At 39.0% G+C, this 24,328-nt stretch overlaps 1 protein-coding gene across 1 annotated transcript; it reads right to left on the reverse strand.

Moving 5' to 3' along the window:
* Nucleotides 1–1,352: 1,352 nt before the first annotated feature.
* Nucleotides 1,353–23,567, reverse strand: LOC132301944 (2-isopropylmalate synthase A-like). Its single transcript, XM_059799037.1, has 12 exons — nucleotides 22,810–23,567; nucleotides 15,678–15,891; nucleotides 15,504–15,584; nucleotides 14,168–14,260; nucleotides 13,981–14,067; nucleotides 10,972–11,072; nucleotides 5,916–5,949; nucleotides 5,737–5,811; nucleotides 3,276–3,359; nucleotides 3,034–3,168; nucleotides 1,988–2,133; nucleotides 1,353–1,822 (listed from the first exon to the last, which is right to left on the reverse strand). The coding sequence occupies exons 1-12, from the start codon at nucleotides 23,466–23,468 to the stop codon at nucleotides 1,690–1,692; spliced, it is 1,842 nt and encodes a 613-aa protein (XP_059655020.1). The 5' UTR covers nucleotides 23,469–23,567; the 3' UTR covers nucleotides 1,353–1,689.
* Between the last annotated feature and the right edge of the window lie 761 nt (nucleotides 23,568–24,328).

The following is a 24,328-nucleotide window of genomic DNA, read 5'->3' on the forward strand; positions in this document are numbered from 1 at the left end:
ATAAAATACTGGTAAACATTCTTAGGCTATGATTTAATAAATGCAAATTAGGATTTAGAATATAACCTTGAAAACTTACTTATCAAAAAAAAAAAAAAAATGAATGTAACCTTGAAAACTTATTGGGTAGAACTGCCAACCATTTAACCCAATCCAAAATCCAGAAGATTAATATATATATATATATATATATATATATATATCTATGTCTGTGTATTACCTTTATTATCATTTATAAATTCAATTTTTTTAATAATCATTATAATTTAATTTCAAAATGTTAAAGCAACTTTATTATAATTATAAATCAAATGTTTTAATGTACCAGTGATGTTACACCCATTTCCAATTCTGTCGATCAAGTTTATTTGTGTCTCAAATATTTGGGCACAACTCAAGGTAGGCCTGCCCAAGTCCGACCTCTGAGGCTAAGAAGGCTCAAAAGCCTAACAAAAATTAAAAAGAAACCTGTACAGGAGAAAATAATATGTGTGTGTGTGTGTTTCAACCAAGGTCGAGGGGAACGTTGAGTCACGGTGGAGAGGGTTGTATTTCTTCATCATGAATTTGTTGAGGCAAGGGAGTTTCGAAGATCAGGTGTAGCAATTGAATGCGAGTTATAGCTTGTTAAAACAATGTGTTACAGACTGTTTGTGTTAGCACAATAAGGTAGGGTAGATCAGACTTTTGTGTTGGTTTTGTGGCGCTTAATTTTCTCATCATTTTTTTTTTATGCCTTTTCTAGTTTCTATTTCTTCTGCTTTTTGCCTTTTATTGAATTCTTTGTTTTTTTCAAGTACTAGTCCCCTCTTTTCTAGACCGCTGAATGGAGGGCTAATCTCACTTTCACACACACACACACACACACACAGAAAAGCTGCACTTTGTTCTATTTTATGCTTCTCCGGTTATAGGCTCCAGGCTTGCTTTTGAATTTTTTCGCATATTTATCACTCATTTTATCTACTAAACAAAAAAATAAAACATTTAAATCTTCTAAAAAAATCTTGTAACTCGGGAGTTCTTAGCATTTCATTGTAGCATCTATTGGGTTTTAGTTTGATTTATTTTATTTTATTTCTGGTTTACAGAAAGCTTGAGAGGTGCCGCTTGTGAGAGTAAAGCATGTAGGAGACATTTTGTATGGTTTGATCTTAAGTTTTCGGACAACAAAATGTCTTCTGTTACTTGGATGACAACCCTTTCATGTTCAAGCGAGTTGCATTAAGGGTAATATGAGAAATTTAATTTATTCAGTACATGACCTCAGCAAATTCCGTTATTGACTGTTAAAAAGGGAGGTTTGTGTAGCAACATTTCATTTTTAATGGGATGATAATAAATTCACAAACTCAGCAACCAAGAAACTTTCAATCAGATATTATTTATCTTCTAGTCTAACAATAACTGTTTATTTAAGGCTAACACGGTTCTTGACAAAATATAAAAAAGATTCACAATCATATACCATACATTCTGACAGATTTTAGTAAATAAATAAGTCTAATCTACAATTTAATACGAATTGTAGATAACAAGCCCAGTAATTGAATTGAAAAGAATGGAAGAAAGGAAAATGCTTTCAGTGGATAACGCGAAAGTGACGATTCCCCCCACCTCCTGGTAAACAAGGAAGCCCTAGAAGCCACGAACTTGATTGATCGAAAACTATTTGATTTCCTTCCTCTTTTATGCAGATACCTGAGAATTTCCTGCTTGCTTCTTCAATGCAGGTTGATTCTTGAAACCTAACATCTTGTTCAACGCATTTATGTAGGCTCGGACACTGGACACGACAATATCCATTCCTGCTCCAGTTCCACTGGCACCAAAGCATGAAAATCACATGATTTTAACTTTGTAATTTTGAATAACATAAAAAAAATAGGCTGAAGTATAAGATATGATTAAGCATGTGGCATTCTGACTCAAGATACAGAGGAGCACTTTAGGAAAAAAAAAATGTGGAAACAAGCGTAGGTCAAACCTAAATGTACGATGGAAAGTCTCTCCAGTCGAAGCATTAGTCGAAGTGTGATTATTTTCCCCACGAATTAAAACTCGAGTTGTGGCTATTGCATCAATGCCTTCCGTGACTGCATTCAGTGAGTACTCAAGAAGGGTCACAGGTGCCTGCATATATAGAGAGAGAATAGTTCGTCACACTGAATCTGTCATACTAAAGCAAAAGATGGATGTTTGTAATAGGGAAAAATGTCCATTGGCAAAAGAAGGGATCATAGCACAAAAAACATGGGTTTCATTCTGTAGATGGCTTCATAAATAAATATATAATACACTCGGACTTTAAAACTTTTTTACAAGAAGAAATAAGAGTTTATAGGGAAATCAAAGATTTTTCACAAGTTGGATCAAGATTTATGGCAATGGACTCTAAATTGCTAAAAGTGTTTTAACAGCATTCGTCCAACAAATGCTATGGGAACACATAGGATCAAGGTAGGCAATTACCATGTTGGCAGCATAATACAACATGTCATCTTGGTTTCCATATGCCTGATTTGCTTCAAGCATCAATAAATTATTTGATGATCTAGTATTTAAACACACAAGATACCAATTCTTTCAAATGTAAAAGCAATCCATTAAGTGTGACAAGGGGCACAACCAAGTTCACATGTAGTATACACGTGAACCAAACCACTAATGATAAAAAGCAAAAGCTAAAGAATAGGAGGTGAGTTTTGACAAGGAAAACTACTACTTAACCAGCCTAATGTACCCAACAAAATATCAAGATTATACGTGAAACTAACAACTCCTATGTTAATTATAACTACTCAGCACCTTAAGATACTCGATCATTAACCAACCACCTTCAAAAATGCCCTGCCTCCTCACTTCTCAAAGTTAACTATACAGCTTCTTGAGCTCCCTCTTGTATCTCTAGATTGACCAGTATCTACTCTTTGGTTGGTTCATGCATTCCTTTTTCTTGCATCATTTATTATTATTATTTAATCCCAGTAGAATACTGTGGAGAAAAATTATTGCAAATTTTCAGTTTCAAACCTTCACAATGAGATCAACAGCCTTATAAGCTGAATCAACTGGCCCTGTTCCAGTCGAACATTCAACATGCTCTTGCCCATCAGCATCAATGAGTCTAACAGTTGCAGTGGAAAGACCAAGAGTTCCGCATGTAACCTGTGTTTTAGTTCCCCTTCAATTGGTTGAATTGTTATTTAAAAAACAAAGGATTAAACTGAATAATGAACAACCATGTTGAAACATGAAAGGGGGTCTATATTAACCTGCACATCTCCAAGCTTCCAAACAACTTGTGGCTGGAAAACTACATCTGACACTAGTGCTATTATATCATCATCAGTAATACTCTAGCAAAACAACAAAGAAAATAGTTAGTGGAACTTGAACACAAAATCTAAATGCATGCAAAAATGCAGCTTACTTTCACCATTAAATCATATTTCCACAAACAACTAGTAGTTGGAGCTTAGGAGGCATAAAAAAATTTGGCAATGTCTATATGAAACAAATTCCAGACATTCATGTTACTAGATAATGAATGCTGTTTTAAGCTTGACATACTATACAGGACAGAGAAGAAACCCAAGCAACTTGAGGAAAGTTCATAAGAATACCCTTTTCGTTAATCTTTAACACAATTTATAAGGTGTTATCAAAGAGGACATTGCCCAAAGAAAAATGACGAAATGTCAAGATGGCAACAAGATCATGATTACAGGGACATTGGGACTTGGACATAGCAACTCACCACAACCTGATATTCTGAGAACATGGACAGCTAAGTGTGTTGTGTGACAATGTAGGATGAAACACACACTACAGATGCCTAAAATAAAGTATTATTAGGCTAGGGTTTTGATTTCTGAGGTTCTTGATTGAGAAGATAAGATTAAGGTTTAGGGACAGAATAAGGGTCAAACTCGTTGAAATTTAATGTTTTTCTTGGTCTGAAAACAAAGAACAATGCTAATTGGACTTTTTGGACAGCAAAAGAAATTAAGGCTCTAGAAAGAATGTTGTAAAATTAGGAGAAGGGTCATTGAGTCAAAGGTTCAAGACCATTTATAGTTCTTAAATATGCATCTTGACGGTGAAACTAAAGATGGAGAAGGAAGGGGAGAAAAAAGAGAAGATGAACCTTAGAATCTCTTTCACACTTTCTGGTTATATCACCATGAAACTATGAACTCCTGTCATTATCAGTTTAAAAGATCTGCAGATAGATCTCATTAAACAATTATGTCAAACTATCTCTACAGGATTCGTCTATAAAAGAAGCACATCAACCCCAAATATAACCTTAGTAATTAAAAGATTTCGTGAATAAAACAGATTAACTAGTTCCAAAGGCAGAAAGAACTTATATTACAAATATAAAGTTACTAAACTCCATAACCAATTAAAATAATAGAACAATCCTGTTGCAGAAAATTTTCTATCTGCATACCAAACCAAGGTCAAACCTCAAACCTTGTTGGTTCACTAAAAAGGAAAAGAAATGCTCACTGGTAGGGACCGTATAAGGTTTTTCCCTTCCTTTTTTCCCCAAACATATGCATTAAGGGGTCAATATCCATCAGTTTGTCATGTGCACGAAAAAAAAACTATATCATATATATCTTTATGTATGTTTGAGCGTGCTTTCATGAACAGGAACCATACACAGTGTGACAGTGAAACAATAGTGATACTAAAAACTAAAGATAAAGTTTGTTTGCAAAAATGCAAAACAATCTTGTAGTTCTGCTAATCTCTAAATAAAATTCGACATTCTCTTATATGTCCACAGAAGGGGTTAAAATATTGTGACAAAGAAGTCATATATCCAAATATCTGCCATACAATTCTTTTTTTGATAATACGACATACAATTCTCAATAGGGATAAATGGTGTGTGCTCACTTGAAGCAGTTTATTGTTAAAAAAATTGGATCTGAGCTGAACTAATAAGAAGGATCCTGAAGAAGAAGATGCAAACAATATATAAGGATTAAAATAAAATGCAGCCAATGGTCTGTTTCCCCATAGTTCTACATGATTCACTCAATCTGGCCCCACTTCAGGGTCATTCTCATTAGTTCAGCTATTTCCAGCCTATCCAATTTCCATTATCAATTCAATGTTTATGACCTTTAGTTTTGAACTTTTGACATTGATATTTTTTTTCTGGTGATCAAATAAGCTTAAACATGAGTTTTGGATAAATAAAGTTTAAAAATATTTAAATTCAAGTACAACAAAACTTAATTTACTGGGTAAAGGTACGCCCACTGGAGTGAACATCAAATGCCAACTACACCAACAATTAACACTTCTGTTCATACTACAAGTTCTGACTAATTCAAATAGCACACAGCGCTTTAAGAAAAGACAATTTTCAGCCAACTGCATCTTAAAACAAATCAAACTACAGTACTTGGATACTCAATATTACAAATTTACAATCACATAGACTAGTTGACGAGCTGAATTACAACTTTGTCTATCTCTTTTCTTCTCCACTATCTCCTGTGCAAAGATGGTGCACATGATTTATGAAAGATAAAAATATATGGTCAACGTTCTGACTTCCTTGTTCCCCCTATTAATAAATTTGTCTTATGTACTCAATGACAAATAAAACTAATGTTCAAATGGATCAAATTATGCACTTACCTCTGCAATTAATAATAACCACAACTGAATTCAGACATGTGAAAGTAACACAGAAAAATCTCTTTTTACCTTTTTCTTCTCAGCTACAGCTTTGAAACGCCAAAAGAGATCATCAAGTTCCTTACCATCAATGTCATAACCAAGCTGAAAAGGTAGTCAAAGAGTATAAATGCATGAAGCCAAATATATATATATATATATATCAAGCTAATCAATTCTCTACAGACAACATGAAAGGTACACTCTACCTCCAAAAGTCGAGCTTTCAGAGCATGACGTCCACTGTATTAAAATTTTCATGAAAAAAAAAAAGGTTATAATGTTCTCCATGGAAGAGCTCTCTGAGTGTGTGTGTGTGTAGACAGAGTTGATGCACCAAAGCAAACATCGTAAGACCATAGAAAATATCCAGATAATAATCACATCATTGCATTTCAGTACATTGAGGAGCACAGAAAATTTTCAATAACCAACACTCTGTGGACACTCCTAGACACATGTCCTATACCTCATGTATATTTTCATTCTTCAAAAATAAATTTTAGATTTCAGGCACTTGGTCTACACAATAGAGTGTCAAATTTCCATATTTCAGGCACTTGGCTTACACCCTACAGAAACATTAACATCACCTATTTTATAAAGCACAAACAAATCTTAAAAGGAGCCGCATCCAACAGTTACGAAAACAAGATGAACACACTCCAAAAATGTCAAACCCCTCTTTCTATAAGAAAATTAAACATATATATAATGACAAAAATTATTTTAGGAGACGTGATAGTATTTTCAACTAAAAATCTTTATGATATTTGCCATGTTTCTTCTCCTAGGTTATGTAGTTCTGAGTTTATAGATTTGAAATTAATCAAATTTCAATAGTTATGTTATACATATATTTTTTTGATAAGTAAAAATGTACTAAAAAACGTTCAAAAGGGGGATGCATCCCGAAAGCTACACAAAGGCCAAAGGCCAAGAGGGATCCTAGGGACCAAAAGAACCCAAAAAATCAACTATTTCCTCTATAGACTTACAATTTCTCCCCATAACCCAGGAAAAAAGAGAGCTAACAATAAGAGATTTTATTGCCCCAATAGAAGATTCCTCTCCATCAAAGGATCTTCTATTCCACTCCTTCCATAAACACCACCAAATGCATAAGGGCGCCACCCTCCAATAATTGTGATTGTGGGATCCCACAAGGCACCCTCTCCAAGCATCAATCAAGCCTCTCGAAGACTGAGGCATGACCCACTGAACGCCAAACAAGCCAAAAAGGTGACCCCAATACATGCATATTAGTATTAAATATTTATATTGTCGTATCTACGCCGTTTCAAGATCCTACCTTTTCAGGATTCAATGAGTTAGCATATCCGAATCATATTGTATCAGTGAATCCTGTCCGTGTCAGATTTACTTAGAGTTCAATAACAAAAATATGTCAAGCAAGTGGTTTGGCATAGGATAATGCTTATTCAAGATTCAACCGTGCAGCATTACACATGAACCCTGCAAAATGAGTGGCCAAAATCCAAGAGCCTACCTTAAGCAAATCATGTGTGTTTAAATGTGCGAGAAAGATAGGGAAGAAAGACAGAATCCAATAGACAAAAACGTCGGAAATTGTACAGAAGTTCCCATATGAATAAGTTAATATGTGATAATTACTCAAATCCAATTTGACGACAACCACTTCTATTACTGCCCTCTAAAAATGGGGATGACAATGAACACCACTTCAGACATATACATGGAATATTTGTTAACAACCAGCTATGTACCGGGACTCTCCTATTCCCCCTAACGTACCTGTATCAACATGACACGACATGGGTATAATGGGTATGAAATATGTGTCCGGCACACAAACCGAAACCGGACAGCTGGCTCTAATCTGATGATGGAAGAACAAGAAAACCTCAAATATGATAGCAAGGAAGGGTTCTCTCTCTCACTCTCTTTTAATTTTCGTGATTGAGTACATTATGAAATAATAATAGCCTCGTGGGTTATACTTTTATGTAACATAATATATTTTTTGTGTACTACACATCCACAATCCACATATCCATATCCAAGTTTTGGGCGCATTTCAATCTGAGTCCACGTATCCGAAGATTTAGGATTTAAGGGAGGTCTGAGTCATCTAACATTTAGAAGATGGGAGAGGAGGATTTGTTGATCAAACATTCCTTTGGTATTTGGAAGATCACGGAATCAAACAACAATTCTCTTGCCCACATACACCGTAAAAGAGGAATATTTCTGAGCTTGCACATACTCCTACCCAATACAAGTACCTAAGTCCAAAAACATAGAAAACCAGCAGTAGATACTCAGTTCACTAAAAACTAAAATTATCAACTTCATATTCCCTTCTCACATTTAGTCATCATTTTCTTCACACTAAATGGTTTGACCGAAACAGAGCATTTGGTATATTATTTTCCCTTTTTCTTTTATTTTATTAAATTGAGAATTGGCTTGAATCCTGCCAAAAAAATTCTTTAATTTCAGCACATATGAGAAACTTAGCCCACAATGTCAGGTATAATTTGAGTTCACAAAATTAATGCCAAAGTGATAAAATAGTAAAATACATATAGGATACGCACACAAATAAATACTTCTTCGTTCTCTGCAAAAATGCATTGATTTTTACCACAAACGACATTTAACAAAGAAAGAGGGTAGACAGTAAGATGAACAATTGACTTTTGAGCACAAACAAGTGCCAAAGGGAAAGGGTGAAAAATTAGACAGGAAAGAACTAAATCCAATAAAATAAAACAAACTATCTACAAAATAAAAAAAGGAGAAAACATAAAGAAGACATAAATTCTTTAAGAAAGTCATCCAGAAGAGTCTGGGCCTACATTTGATTCTCTTGACAGACTCAGCAAAATAATTCCATAGTTCTTAAAATCTATCAGCCTCTTTAAGATCTATATGTTCAAATAGCCCTGCAATATTGCCTCTCTGAATTCCTTTCTTTAAAAATCCCATTACAAGCGACTGCTTCCTAGTTGATGAATTTTCCAAAGGATCAATTAAACTTCTCTAAATTAATTAGGAAGGGTTGCTCAACACAAAGAGCGGCAAAATTATCAGGGTGTAAATTCTTTAAGAAAGTCATCCAGAAGAGTCTGGGCCTACATTTGATTCTCTTGACAGCCACAGGATAATAATTCCACAGTTCTTAAATTCTATTAGCCTCTTTAAGATCTATGAGTTCAAAAGGCACTGCAATATTGCCTTTCTGAATTCATTTCTTTAAAAATCCCATTATAAGCGACTGCTTCCTAGTTGATGAATTTTCCAAAGGAGCAATTAAACTTCTCTAAATTAATTAGGAAGGGTTGCTCAACACAGAGCTGCAAAATTAACAGGGTGTTAGACCAGGAATTGGTTTACAAAACTTGGACATTAATATACAATGGATGAATACAACTTATATGCAAACAACATATATGGACTAAGAGTCAATTCTTGATGCCTGAGTGACATGGCCAAATGAACCGAGCAACGGCTATGGGGTGCAAATTATAGGTAAAACAGCGTATATGGGCTAAGGGCCAATTCTTGATGCCTGAGTGACATGGTCCAATGAAACATTATTTGTTGTTTCTCTAACAACCCATTATCATGTGCTAGAGGATATGTGGAGCTCGGGAGTATTGCTGCATGTGAAGGGCGTAACAACCTGATGAGCAAGGAGGGGTCTACAAATAGAAGAATGGATAAGGAAGAAAAGTAGTGAGACTTAGGCGGTATGGAAGCATAGTTCTGAGCTCTCTGACTCTTGTCTGGTACTGATAATGGATGTGATCCTCACTCTTCACTTCATCTCCTTTCATTGCTCTAAATTTCTGAGTCAATTCACGGCGAAAGCTTCCCTTTCCCTTTCTCTATCATTTTCCTTTTCTTTACCCACACGGGAAGAAGTAGAAATTCCAGAACTTGAATTTAGAATTCAGATGAATCCCACTAGAAAGGAAATTATCAAGGGCCTCAAGGCCCAGCAAGAAACTGGCTTAAGCACTCTCAATCAATAGTTCTGCCAATCAGAAGGTATTAGAAAAAATTACATTTAATTGGAGCAACAAACAAAATTGACTTGGACTAGATGAGTCCAAGGAAGTCATCGAGCAGTGTTGTAACATTATATGGGGAAGTTCCACTAACATTTAAACACATGAGAACAAGAGCTACAAGAATCTCAATGTATAAAGAGGAGTCGAATGGGCCTGAAATGAACTGACAAATACTTTTCTATTCTAAAGTCTACTGGTCCAAAGGAAAATGCACTCCCTATCATAAGTCTAGTGATCAAAAGGCACCCCAAATGTTACACTTAATTTGTCATCCCTTCAGAAATATATACAAGTTGTCAAGAAGCACATCTGAAGCCAAATCCATTTTGTCCCAAAAAATAAAGGTATAAGAACTTCAGCAGCTAGAGAAAATGATCCAATCAAGGAAAGGATGACATCAAATGGGAAGAGTGGATGGTTAGGGTTTCACAACTTGTATCATTATTCTTCTTTTAGGAGGTTCAAACCCATATCCAACAGCCCTAAGATACTGAAGCATAGAGCAAGAATAGAAGTTAGAGCAGGAGAAACATGCGATTTTGACAATCTCTTACAAATTTGAATAGTCAACTGTGGCAATGTATTATATAGGCATGTACCTATACATATATATAGTTACATGACAAATTATATATAATATACAATATACTACAAAACTGAAGCAAAAAAAACTATAGTAGCTTAGTGGTTCACTGAGGTAGTGAAAACACCTATCTGTGTGTTTTTAGTTCTGGGCTAAATTTTACCAATATTTGTATGATCCATTAGCTACAATTTTTGAGAGAAAAAGAGGCCAAAAAAGGGTCAAAATGTGTTTTTTTATTGTCTCCTGAAACTCTAACAACGAAAACCAACAAGGGGAAAAAAAGAAGGAAAAAACCACCAAACAGGCACTTAGATTTCACGAGAGGTCTTAGTATACTAGTGTAGTGCTGCAAGTGCATATCTCCGGCAAAACCTCAGCAGTTAAATAAACTCTCAAATCCCACATTCAAAATCAAATCACACTTCATTTTATGCAAAATTACAAGTTGAAGGCTGATAAATGGTGTTTCAGAATACATGCAAATTCTTGTGCCAATTTCTCAATAAATAAATAAATAAATAGATATTCAAAACAATCTAAATACAAATCGACAAGCAAACAATCTATAAAGGAGACAAGTTGGAAGAACAATACCAATCAGTAATTAAGCTAACATACCTAAGTTTTCCAAGGACAATACCAGATTCATTAGATCGATAAAGCCCAATATCTTCAGGAGAGATGATCTCATATGTTTGTTTATGTTTAAGCATTCCATCCTACAAAATAGAGAGCATACTAAATCAGTTATATGAAGATCAACTACACCTTTTTTTTTTTTTTGATAAGTAGAAGATCAACTACACCTGCGTCATGTTTAGTGCCTTATCTCAACGCAACTCCAATTCATGAGAAAGGAGGAGGGTTGCATTGGGTAGCTTGACAGCCACTGCAAGACTTTGTCAGGACCAATATGACGATGAAGTAGTCGGGAAAATATTTTATTTTTTGTTGATGTTAGAAGTTTAATTCGATTAAATGAGAACTTGAATACATAGCTTTTGAAAAGGGACCAAGACAAAACCACATGCTCACTCTAACTGGTAAGATAACTTGAATGTGTATATATACAAATGAACACATTAAAATCAAGAAATCATTGACAGACAAAGTTGAAATTAGGAAGAATCTGAGCAAAACACAGAAGAGAAGATATGCATCTTAACAATTATGGAGAGAAAAATGTCAAGCAGCCTTTTCATTAGTGGTCTTCTAGGAGGGTTTCCAAATATATCTCAGTTATCCAACTTAAAGGTTCTGGAGGGGATAACGAATCGTAATACATAATTAACAAAAAATTGTACACATTGGAAACAGATCGACAAAAGGCAAAACTGGAAGCACAAAGCTCACAGTGAAGAAAGATATAGAATAATGATTGAAGGATACTCTGAGCCGCAATATAATTGAGTAAGAAGATACATTAATGACAACAGCCATTAACTAGTGAGGTGTTAATGCAAACAACTCTGCATGAATTTTTCCTTTTTTTTAGCAAACTTCTCCAACCTTATATTAACAGTAAAAAGGCATGACAAACTCAAGCTCAAGTTAGTAATGTGTTCACTCAGGATCATTTGAAAAAAAAAGAGAGCAGCAAATAAAACAAAAACAGAGAAGCAGAGAAAAAGAAGAAGAAAGAAGCTGCCAAAGGGAGGGAATAAAAATGGGGAGCAGAACTGAGAAAATAGAAACTGCCAATGGGGGAAGAAGAAGACAAGGAGGAGGAGGAAGAGAGAGGAACAAAAAACAGAGGAGAGCTAGGAAAAAGAAGCTGCTGAAGAAGTAGAGTAGTAGTAGAAGAAGAAGAAGAAGAAGAAGAAGAAGAAGAGAGAGAGAGAGAGAGAGAGAGAGAGAGAGAAGGGGGGGAGGGAAAAAAAGCCATAAATCACAGACTGACTGAGAAGGAGGAGGATAGATAGAGGGAGAGAGAGAGAGCTTACTGGAGAGAAGCAGCTGCCACAGATAAGAGAAGTCCCAATCATTTCCATTGCACGCCAAAGATGAGAGAAGTTCCAATGATCCAATCTCTGCAATCACACCCTAAATCTTTTTTTCCCCCCCGGAAATTATAACACCCTAAATCTTTAGTAAAGTAATTGGTTAAGTTACTAAAGACCTCTATAATATTTGGTAGAGTCCACTGTAAATTATGTGCACCAACCACACTTGTGCTTCGTTCGGTAGGAAGGAAGGAAGAGGGGTGGAGGGAAGATAGGAAGGAATGAACAAACTTCCTTCATTCGGTAGAGAGGAGACAAGGAGAGAAAGGATAATAGGATGATGAGTCATCCTTCCTCCTTTGCAAATTTCATCCCTCCAAATATGGGTGGAAGAGAGGGGGGAAGACAAGTGGGGCTATTATCAAAGTTTTAAAATACAATACTATATAGATAGTGATGGGAATAATGGTAAAAACAATTTAAAACTCTCTCTTCCCATCTCTCGTAACGAACAGAGTAAGTTGTCAGCTTCTTTTTTATCCACCATTTAACCAAACAAAAAGAGAGGAGGACACAATCTCTTCTCTAGGGATGTCTCATCTATCCTTTCTTCTCTCTCTTCCATCCAAATTTTTCCTTCCTACCAAACGAAGCACTAAACAAGTAAAGAAAAAAAATAGATGGGTTCAATCAGGCATGTCTCAAAGGCGCCTCGCGCCTAGCCAATAGGTGCACGATTGAACTCACCTCGCCTGGACTTGCACTAGACTAGGCGCCACAGCTGCACCTTGATGCACCTATGGCACGACCAGGACATATTAATCATGACAACCATTGATTAATTAGGTTTTATTAATCTAATTTTTTCTAATGAGGTGTTATTAATGAAAATAACTTTGCATGGTTTTGTTTTCTCGACAAACTTATACAGCCTTATGGAGCCCTTGAAGAGGAAATGAACAGCTCGAGCTCATTCAGGCTCCTTATATAATATATCTGTCTTGACCTAATGATTTAAGAGTGTACCTGGCCTTCTTTTTAATTTACCTTCCTCTTCCGTCATAAAGGCACCCCATACCTTTGTACCTTTTTTTTTTTTTTTTCTTTTTCTTTCTTTAAATATAGGTTCTTTTTCAGAAAAGATTTAAGGAAATTTTAGTGGCTCTCTTTGTACAATTCTATAATATTTTTCCAATCATCACCATCAATCATGATGGTTGGTAGATAATTGTAAACATGTCCAATAGAAAAGGTTCTTCTCTTTGCCCATTTTTATTGATACGAAACAAGATATAAATTATATAACACAAGGGAACATCACACCTGATACCTCCTTAGGTAAACAGAAGTACAAACAGTGCAAGAATAATCAACTATATTTTAACAGGCATTGTAGGTCAGTGGTTTAATGCTTGCATGACATTTTAAGGGGAGGGTGTCGTAAAAGGTTTGATTCTTATTGTTGAAAAAAATTAGATAAAACAATACTTCCAAAGCACTAAATGAATTTGTATGGCAAGAATGTGCCAAAGCAATCCTCCTTACAAGACCATAAGACAACAACAATCAAAATTCATAAGTTGAAATGTGAAGCATCGTTGGCAACAAAGTCACAAGAAGTTACAGCCAGCAAAACTGAACTTATAGGTTCAAACATAATACTTGTAGCTATGCTAATACCAACCTGATGGATTCCGCTTTCATGAGCAAAAGCATTTTCTCCAACAATAGCCTTGTGTGGCTGAACATGCAACCCAGTGTACTCTTCTACCTAGATAGACAAAATGTTAATTAAGAAAACGCAAGTATATCAAATTGAAACAAGATGAAAACAACTTCAATATGTTGCAAATAGATCTCAGAAAGAATACCATCTTGCTTGCCATAACAATGTGTTTTATATTGATCCCGGTATGAAGACCTTTTAGTACTTCCTGTCCGCGACATTTCAGTGTCATTACAACCTAAATAAGAAAGAAAAGGAAGCACCATATAAATCAACAGAAACTTAAATGTCTAAAAGATTTTTAAACAAGATCCAAGGCACAAAGGGAACAAGAACCTCAAAGGGACTCAACTCAAGAACCTTAAATTAAAACTTAGAAGATAGCATTCGTGATTTATGTTGAATTTTTTTTTCCCTAGTTGATTTATGTAGCAAAATTCATCAGTAATACTGTCCAAAAACCGTTACTAAAAATCACATAATATGAACTCTTTTGTTATTTTTAAAAAAATATTTATGTTTCAGATTAGGCTTCTTAATAAACATGAGGTGGCACAGGAGAGACAATTAAGTATAGGAAGGTGCGTAAACCACTTTATAGTGTACAACAAAGATCCACCACCTAAAAAATTTCAAATATTAGAGACACACTGCAAAGTTGTCACGTGCATATTAAGAAATTTCAAGAAATTTCTAAGTGGTTTCAATCTTACATTGGACCCACCCTTGTTCAAAGATCAACAGCTAGCTATGTGACTGTTCTCTTTTGCCAAAGGTATAAAACAAATATCAAAATACTTATGTCTCTGTTCCAAAAGGTTTGGGCATTACATGGATTGGTTAACTAGATACAAAACACGCCTGGTACATGCATGTGAGCACATGTAACATACATACAAGACCAGACATATTGAGCACAAAAAACACAAGACTACATATTAAATCTCTAGAACCAAATCTACAGCCAGGAATGAATGATGGATAATGAGGAGGAATATTCTTATCTACTACAACAATTGCAGGAATCCAAAGGGAATATTTTCGGTCCTAATGGGGACACCCTCCATTACAAAAAAAGAAGAATTGCGCATACGTATACCATCAATGGTTGGGAATGAATCTTGAGTAAACCTGGTAGGAAATGAAAAGCAACTAGGAAAACAAAAAATCTTGCATAATCATCAACCAAAGGCTCAAAAGCCTATTATTGAAACTAAAAATGCAATTTCATGACAAGATTGCAATTGAACAAATATGCATAGGGCTTAGCTAAAATAAAACCCCTCTTAAAGTAGCACCTTAGAGCAATAGAAGTCCAAACCACATGGTTGACATCAAAATGGATTTCATGATATATAGAAAATTTGACATTGGAATATGACCACACTCAAGCAATAGAAGTGAGCATATTATGTTTTTTACTCAAATTTTGCATCAAACATATACACAATCCATTTGCTATTTATAAGACCAACATGCACCTCTTCCAAGGAAGCGTTGCCAGCTCTTTCACCAATTCCATTGACTGTTACTTCTAATTGTCTTGCGCCTGCGCATGCCCCCTGAATTCAGATGAGCTAAGATATGAGTGCAACTCGGTTTTGGCAACCTGCCACCAAATGTAAATACAAGGATGTGATTATGCAACTGCATACCGCTAATGTGTTCGCAGTAGAGAGACCAAGATCATTCTGGCAATGCGTTGAGATGATCACATTTTCAATTCCAGGGGTGTTGGATATTATATCCGCAATTAATTGTCCAAATTCATGAGGCACAGTAATGCCAACAGTATCAGGGATGTTGAGAGTTGTTGCCCCAGCTTTTATTACTTCCCCTAGAATTTGATAAAGAAACTCCCTCTCAGATCTATCGACACCAAAGTAAAGAAAATTTCATGTTAACAAGAAGCAAATGAAAGAAAAAAAAAAAAAAAAAAAAAAAAAACAGACACTGGAATTGTTGCAGGCAGTTTCTAAATTAATTAGGAACGAAGAAGTTCATAAAATAATCACATATATTTTACCTCCAAGTGTTACAACTAAAAAAGATTTACCTTAGAAACAAAAGAAATGAACAAAATCAGCTACCAAAAAGTAATTTTCTAGAAAACTTAAGTGACTATATTTAGGTTTCACGTTATCAAGCCCTTTTCCTGTTCCGTTGTTTTGGTAAATTTACATTTACAACATATGTCACACAATCCTTCTCAACCGGTGTCACTCTCACGCTCCAAGCGCGCTTTGGCTCCAATTCTCACTATTTATGACTAAATTCTGTCGCTCTCACGCTCCCGCTCCCGCTCCTGCTCCCACTTTATGTGACCTAGTTTACAACCATTTGAAAGATTTAGAAAATTTTCCACCTCACGAGTAATTTACAAATTATTCTGAAAGTTTTAACGTCCTTGAAATTTTTTTTTTTTTTTTTTTTTAAAAAGAACATGTACTAATGATTAGTTTATGCTTTAAATCATAAATCAATATTTTAGGGAAATTACCAACAGATCCTAATTCCCCCCTCCCCTACCCTCCCCTCCCCTAAAGACAGATAAGTGCTAACAAATTTCCAGTAAGGCAACATGATAAATGTTTACAACAATGTCCACATGAGTTTATGCCTCACATCAGCCACATATATAGACCACTATAATACAAATTCACAAGTCCCACCAAGTCATGCAGACCCAAAAAAGTTATTATAACTTTTATCTTCTTTTTGGTGAGAGAAATTAACAATGTTATCACCAAGAGGACATGAAAATGAAGGTCCAACAATAACTAAGTGTTCAAGTTTTTTTTTTTTTTTGATAAGTAAAATGTATTAGAAGGTGTTCAAAAGGGGAACGCGTCCTAAGCTGAACAAAAAGAAGAACAAAGTCTATGACTCAAAGAACTCAAGAGGTCCACAATATCCTCAAGAGAAGAAAAATCTCTCCCCCAACCCCAACAAAAAAGAGTACAAATAATAGAAGACCTGACTGGCCTAGCTGACCACCCCCCTCTCTCCTCCCCAAAGCCACAAGAGGCAACCCTTCTCCATAATCTATGTCTTTCACTGCCAAATCTCCAAAGCCACTTACCAAGAAGAGCACTGTTGAAGGGGGCCAATCTCCTAATCCCAAAGCCTTCCCAACTGAAAAGGCCGGCAAACCTGCTCCCATTTGACAAGATGATACTTAAATTCCTCTCCGTGACCCCCTCAAAGGAAGTTACGTTGAAGCATCTCAAGTCTTCCAACAATAGAGGCTGGAGCCCGAAAAAGCGAAAGAAAGTACATTGGGAGGCTTGACAAAGTACTTTTCACTAACGTACTTTACTTCCCTTAGAGAGATATTGCTTTTTCCAACCAGCTAATCTTCTCTCAACCCGCTCAATCACCGGGTCCCAACTTCCCACCCTCCTAGCCGAGTCCCCCAGCAGCAAACCCATATACGAGATAGGGAAGCGTTGCGTCCCACACCCTAAAACAGCAGCCAGAGTGTCCACCTCCTGGACCTCCCCCATAAGGACAAGCACACTCTTACCCACGTTGACTTTCAACCAAGAGATAGCCTAAAAACAAACCAAAACACATCTCAAGTACCTCAACTGGGACACCTCTGCCTCGCAAAAAACAATAGTGTCATCCGCAAAAAGCAAGTGAGAGATCTCCATCTGCTGAATCGAGTCCGGGCTAATCTTGAAACCCAAGTCAACCGCCCTTCTCATCAACCTACTAAGAGCCTCCATAACAATAATAAACAGGAAAGGGGAGAGAGGGTCCCCCTGCCTCAGGCCGCGAGAACTGTCGGAAAACCCCGTAGGAGACCCATTCACCAACACCGAAAATCTGACAGTGGAAACACATGAAACAATCCATTTCCTCCATCTCTCACCAAAGCCCATCCTCTCCGACAGATAGAACAGGAAATTCCAGCAGACATGATCTTAGGCTTTCTCGATATCTAGCTTGCAAAGAACACCAGGAGCCCCACTACAAAGTCTAGAATCCACACATTCACTGGCAATAAGGGCGGAATCCAAGATCTATCTACCCCTAATGAAAGCATTCTGAGACTCGGAAATAACACCATCCAGCACCCCCCTCAATCTAAACGCAAGGACTTTTGCGATGAGCTTATCGATGCACCCAATCAAACTAATTGGTCTGAAGTCCTTGATATTAGAAGCACCACCCTTCTTGGGAATAAGGGCAATAAAGGATGCGTTCAGCGATTTCTCAAACCGCCCCGTGGAATGAAACTCATGAAAGATGCCCATAACCTCGTATCGAACCACCTCCCAGCTCTCCAACAAAAATCTCATAGTGAAACCATCTAGTCCTGGAGACTTATCACCATTACAACTCTTAAGCGCCTTCAGCACCTCCTCCTCCGAAAAAGGACTCTCCAACCCATCCCTTTCCAAGGCAAAAATAGAATCAAAGTGAAGACCATCAAGACGTGGCCTCCATAAAAAAGGCTCAGAATAAAGCCTTTGGTAGAAAGAAACAATAACGCTACGCACCTCCTCCTCTGTGGTCAAGATCGTACCATCCACACACATCCGCCCAATGTGATTAATCCTTCTATGAGCATTAGCAGTTCTATGGAAGAACTTGGTATTCCGGTCTCCCTCTTTGAGCCACAAGGCCCGAGATTTCTGGCGCCACGAAATTTCCTCCAAAACTGCAATCTCCGCACATTCTGTCTGACAAGCTGCTCTCCTACTACGTTGAGATTCAGAAAGAACACCCTCCCCTTCAAATCTATCAATCTCAGCAATATCAGCTAATGCCCTATTCTTCCTCCACTCCAAACTCCCAAACACCTCCTTATTCCACCTTTTGAGATTATTTTTCAGAATTCAAAGTTTTCCTGCAAGAATAAAACTCAACGTACCCACCACTAGGTTCTCCTCCCACCAAGAGTGCACAAATCCCTGAAAATTATACGCTCTAAGCCACATGTTCTCAAATCTGAAAGGAGTGCTACGAGAACTCAAACCTCCACAGTCCAAAACCAAGGGGATGTGGCCCGACGTCACCCTAGCCAACACAGCCTGAACAACATCCGGGAACTTCTCCTCCCAATCACCGGAAATAAAAATCTATCAAGGTGAGAAAAAGTTGGAACTTCCCTTCCACTGGACCAAGTGAAAGAAGCTCCCTCCAGAGGAAGATCAATAAGTTGATGACCATCAATAAAATCAGAAAAATGCATCATAGCCTGAGTCCACGGACCACCTATAGATCTCTCCGCCGAGGACCTAACCATATTAAAATCACCTGCCACACACCAAGGAAGAGACCACCTACCCTTCACCCCACTCAACTCCTCCCACAACCCATCCCTCACATCATCATCGACTGGCCCATACACCCCAGAAAAACCCCAAGTGAAACCATCCTCCTCCATCACAAAGGCACAAGACAGAGAAAAACTCCCCCAACAAACATCTACCTTAGTCATCCATCTCCTATCCCACATAAGAAGAACACCGCCAAATGTCCCAACAGAGTCCAGCGCCTCCCACTCAACAAACCGATTACCCCACAAACTCTTCACCACACGATCAAACATAGAAGCAATCTTTGTTTCTTGAAGACACACCAAATGCAACCCCCATTTCCTCACCGCCATCTTCACCACCTTTCGCTTGCCCGGATCATTAAGACCACAGAAATTCCAAGATAAAAGTCGTAACTTCATGAGGAAACAAATACCCCCATCACCCCCTTGCCCCTCCCTCCACCCTTGCCACTACCCCTCTCTTTCTCCCCCCCAATCAACCTATCATAGTTCACATAAGTGCACAGGTTCCTTAGTTCCCTTTCCCTTCTCCACGGAGAAAGGTTCTTCTTCTTTCTGCTCCTTCTGGAAAATTGAATCATCTCTCCCGCTCTCCCCTCTGCCGTGGCCTGAAGGATTGCTAAGGCCTAATCACGATTGCCCTTGCAAGAAACACCCAACAGATCACTAGTGACCCCAATATTAGCCTTGACCCATTCCTTTCCAGTATCCTCCCTTTCCTGCCTACACACCTTGCTGCCCAATTCCTCTGGATGAATAACAGCCAAGGGATCCACCACCCCCAGATTAGCATGACCCTCCTCCTCCCACAAAATCATATCAAGAGAGCTGCACTGTACCATCACACTCCCATCTTCCTCACCTCCTTTCACCTCCACTACCTCCTCAACATGTGACCTCTAGTCCTCACCATAATCCAACACACCTTCCTGGATGAAAGGGTCCGGGTTACAGTCAGCAATTTGATCAGCAGGCGAAAATCTGTGCTTCTGCAGTTCCTTCACCAAAAGAGAAGCTGATTCGTCGCTAAGGGAAATACGGGTATCTTTGCCCACACAGACAGTCATCATATCCGGCACAGTGCCCTTCAAATAAGTCACTGAGCCACCTTTCAAAGATGAACACAACCCTTCCGTTCCCCCCAAAAGAGGCTTGGCCGGCCTACCCATCTCCTCCCCTGATGAATCATTAAACCGAGAAGAGGAAGAAAAGTCTGAACAAGTCTCAGCAATCCCAACACATAACCGGTCAAAATCCCTATCAACAGACAAACAAACCGTCCCATCCCTTTCTGACGGCCCAACAATGCCACAATCAGAGCCAACCGTAGAGCTTAGCCCATCCACCGAGTCAACCTCAAGAATAGGTGACAACATCTGCTGCCTCCCATCGAGAACCTCCCCTCCTTTACTTCTCAACAACTCACAAGAAGGAGTAGAAGTAGAAAAAGAAACTGATGAGGAGTTCCGAACATGAGAGGGAAAAGACATACCTGGAGACCAATGAGGAACCTGACGGGCAACCCACTTCTGTTTGTCATTTCTGGTCCATTTCGTGTTGGATTGCTTTGAAGAACTCCAAGAGGGGCCATCCTCTTTCATGGACTCATAATCACCATACTCATCATCACCCAAAAACCCGGACTGAAGGAGATCAAATCTGTTACCCGAGAGTCGGTTCTGGCAACACGATCCATGCCGGAAAGTCTTCGGACAAGCGCCATCCCCCTTCGTCATACTTAAACTCACCTTCCCCCGGTTCACCTTTTCTTTCCTCGAACAAGAACGTGAGGCCGATCTTCTTTGTGACGTGTCCAGAGGAGGTTCTTTAAAGGCAAGACTGTGAGCCACTTCTGAAGTTGGATTGGGCTTCCCACCTTAAACAGGAATTGACAAACTATTATTTGGGCCCCATTTAACTGCCCTGTCCTTAGCCATTCTTGGCTTAATCTAAACTGGCCCAGAAGAAACAAGAGGCCCAGAAAACTTTAAACGTCCATCCCGCTTAACACGGCTTTGTGAGCCGCCCCTACCCAGAAGATGGCCCAACTCCACCCCTCTCAAGTGAAGCCCTTCCAGTCACTTTCGAGCCCACGTCATGCGTCCCACTCTGGATTGGCCCACCTACGTCTGGCCCAACTGAAGCTGAATTCAAAAAACCCCGAGGATCACGTGACTCAGCACGTGGTGGAACAGCTGTCTTCCACTCACAACGGGTGTCATTTCTCCTCCAACCACGTGTCACCGAAGCATCCTTCCCACTGCCACTCGCCTTAAGCGCGTGACGACTCAACCGTCCCTGACCTTGACGCCAACTGTTTAGCACCTCCACCTTTTGGAACTCCGGCTTAGATCCAACTCCACCCCCAGACCTACGAGACAGACGGGGAACACTAGCTGATGCCGCCGGTGGTCCTAAATCACCTTTATCGGTACTTGCCCCAGTCAACAGGACCATGGTCAAAGCAATTTCTTCAGATAACGAGATTCTGAAAGCCCACCGACCATCCTCCACTACACTCGTCGGAATCTCACCGCCGTCAGCCACGGTGAGCACAATCCTTTCCGTGTCGCTCATCTCGAAAGCCTCCACATCCCGAAAACCTCCACACACATCTCCAATGGCGACAAAGATCTTCTGGCACCAAAGATGCAACAGCAGGCCATACAGAATAACTCGCCCGCAATTAAACCTCAACCTCAACCCAGAGCACCCGACCCTGTAGTACTAGAGATCGATGAAAAGTTGAGTCTCACCCCAAGATTTCTTACCCTAGTCCAGAACCTTATGAGCCTCCAACACCGACGGGAACCGGAACAGCAAAAGCCCGTCCGGCAGAGAATTAACCCTGACCCCGCCCGAAATCAACCAGGTCTTCATGGCCCAATCTTTCAATATCCTCCAAAGACCCCACCTCTCTGTCAAATCTCCAACAAGGCAGGCCCTAAGAACACGTTCTCAAGAGGAAGTGCTGAGATTATCCACCCTAAACACATGATCCCTAGGAGAAGGGATTCGTTCCACCTCCCCTTTCAGATCCAGACGAGGGAGACGAGCAACCTCCAAATAAGACAACTTCTGACAATCAAGCGTTTTCATGAACAGATCCACAAACCAGCAGACCGACAAAACCAACAGAGGAAAAGAACAAAAGAAAGAGAAGTAGCAGAGGATTTCACCGGAGTTAATGACTCCGGTGACTAGTTGGAGCAGTAGACTCCGGCCGCATCTCTACCACGACAAGCTTCCTCCGGTGGCCTCACTAGTTGGATTGATTGCACTTCGCTCATGTATTCGAAGGTCTTGATTCTAATAACTAAGTGTTCAAGTTGCAAGACAGTCAATTCAGTTTTCAAAATTCTCATAACTTAAAATTTCAGTCACTCCTAGAAGAATAATATATATGTGTGTGTGTGTGTGTGTGTGTGTGTGTGTATAAAGTAGTAGGAAGACCAAAACAATTCATCTAATCAAAGTAGGGTTTTTTGTCTAACCTTCCAGCATCTTCAGGGCTGAACTCCACATCATTGCAACCCAAACTCCGCGCGTACTTCACCATACTCCTTGCCGTCTCGATCACCTCCTCCTTCGTCTTCTTCAGCTTATATTTCATATGAATCTCACTGGTCGCAATAAACGTATGTATCCTCGGCAGCTTCGCATTCTTCACGGCCTCCCACGATGCATCAATGTCGTTCTTGTTACACCTCGCAAGACCGCATATGACCGGCACATAACCGGTGTCGTCAACAGCATTACCGACCTCTTGGGCGATCATTTTCACGGCCTCGAGGTCGTCTTTCGAGGCCGCGGGGAACCCGGCCTCGATGATGTCGACGCGGAGCTTGGCCAGCTGGCGGGCGACGTCGAGCTTCTCCTTGCTGGTCATGGTGGCGCCCGGCGACTGCTCGCCGTCGCGGAGGGTGGTGTCGAAGATGCGGACATAGGAGGGGTCGGAGATTCGGTTGGGGATGTATTCGGGGCGACCACCGCGAGAGGATGAGCAGATTACGGCCCCAAATGAGGCGAATTTTTGGCAGTGAATTGAGGGTTTGAAGTGGAAGAGTGAGCGAATTGGGTTGTTGGAATTGAATTGGGAAATGGTAGTTGTGGGGGTTGGGGAGAAATTAGGGCTTGTGAATATAGACGCCATGGAAGAGATAAAACAGTAGCAGCGAGATGAGAGAGATACTTAAACCCTAGAGAGAGAAAAATGAGGTTTATAAATGAGAGGGAAGGGTAAAATTCAGAGGCCACGTGGGAGACAAGATTTTGCAGACAGGTAAGCGCCATGAAGTCAAGCTCTTGGCGGCTGTTTTCATTTCATTTCATTTCATTTATTTATTTTTATTCTGGAGATCATAATTTATATTTATTTTCTTTATCTTACTTCAAATTTTTTATAATTGAAATGCTTTCAAAAACTTATCAATGCTTTCAAAAACACTATTACATGGCTTTTGTCCACTAATTAATTCACTCATTTTGTATGTATCCCACAATCTAAATTCACTGAGGCTTAGTTTGGTAGAGTGGATATGGGAGGAAAGGAAAGGGAAGGTGATGGAGGATGATTAAAAAACTGTGAGGAAAGGAAAGGGAAGGTGATGGAGGGTGACTAAAAAACTGTGTTTGGGTAAAATGGATGGAAAGGGAGGGGTTTGGAGGGTTATGTATAGCCTTCTACAGTGATTTGTTTAACCTCCCAAAAATGGGAGGAAATGAAAGGAAAAGGCAAGGCAATGGTTGATGATGCCAATTTTACCCTAAAATCAATACACATACAAGATAGCAGTTGCAGAAAGAATGGAGAGACGGCGGGCAACGGCGAACCTGAATTGGAACAGCGGCAATGGCGAACCCGAATTGGAGCAGCGGCGATGGAAACTTGAAAGATATACCGATATACTGATACGGGTTTTGATTTTCTGAACAGTCTGATATACCGATACGGGTTTTGAATTTTTCGATTCTTGCAGACAGAAAGATAAACTGAAATATATGGGTTTGGGT

The sequence above is a fragment of the Cornus florida genome, unplaced genomic scaffold (assembly GCF_030987335.1).
Source record: "Cornus florida cultivar Cherokee Brave unplaced genomic scaffold, ASM3098733v1 CherokeeBrave_3.0.0_Hap2_Chr01, whole genome shotgun sequence".
In the NCBI taxonomy this organism is placed as follows: Eukaryota; Viridiplantae; Streptophyta; class Magnoliopsida; order Cornales; family Cornaceae; genus Cornus; species Cornus florida.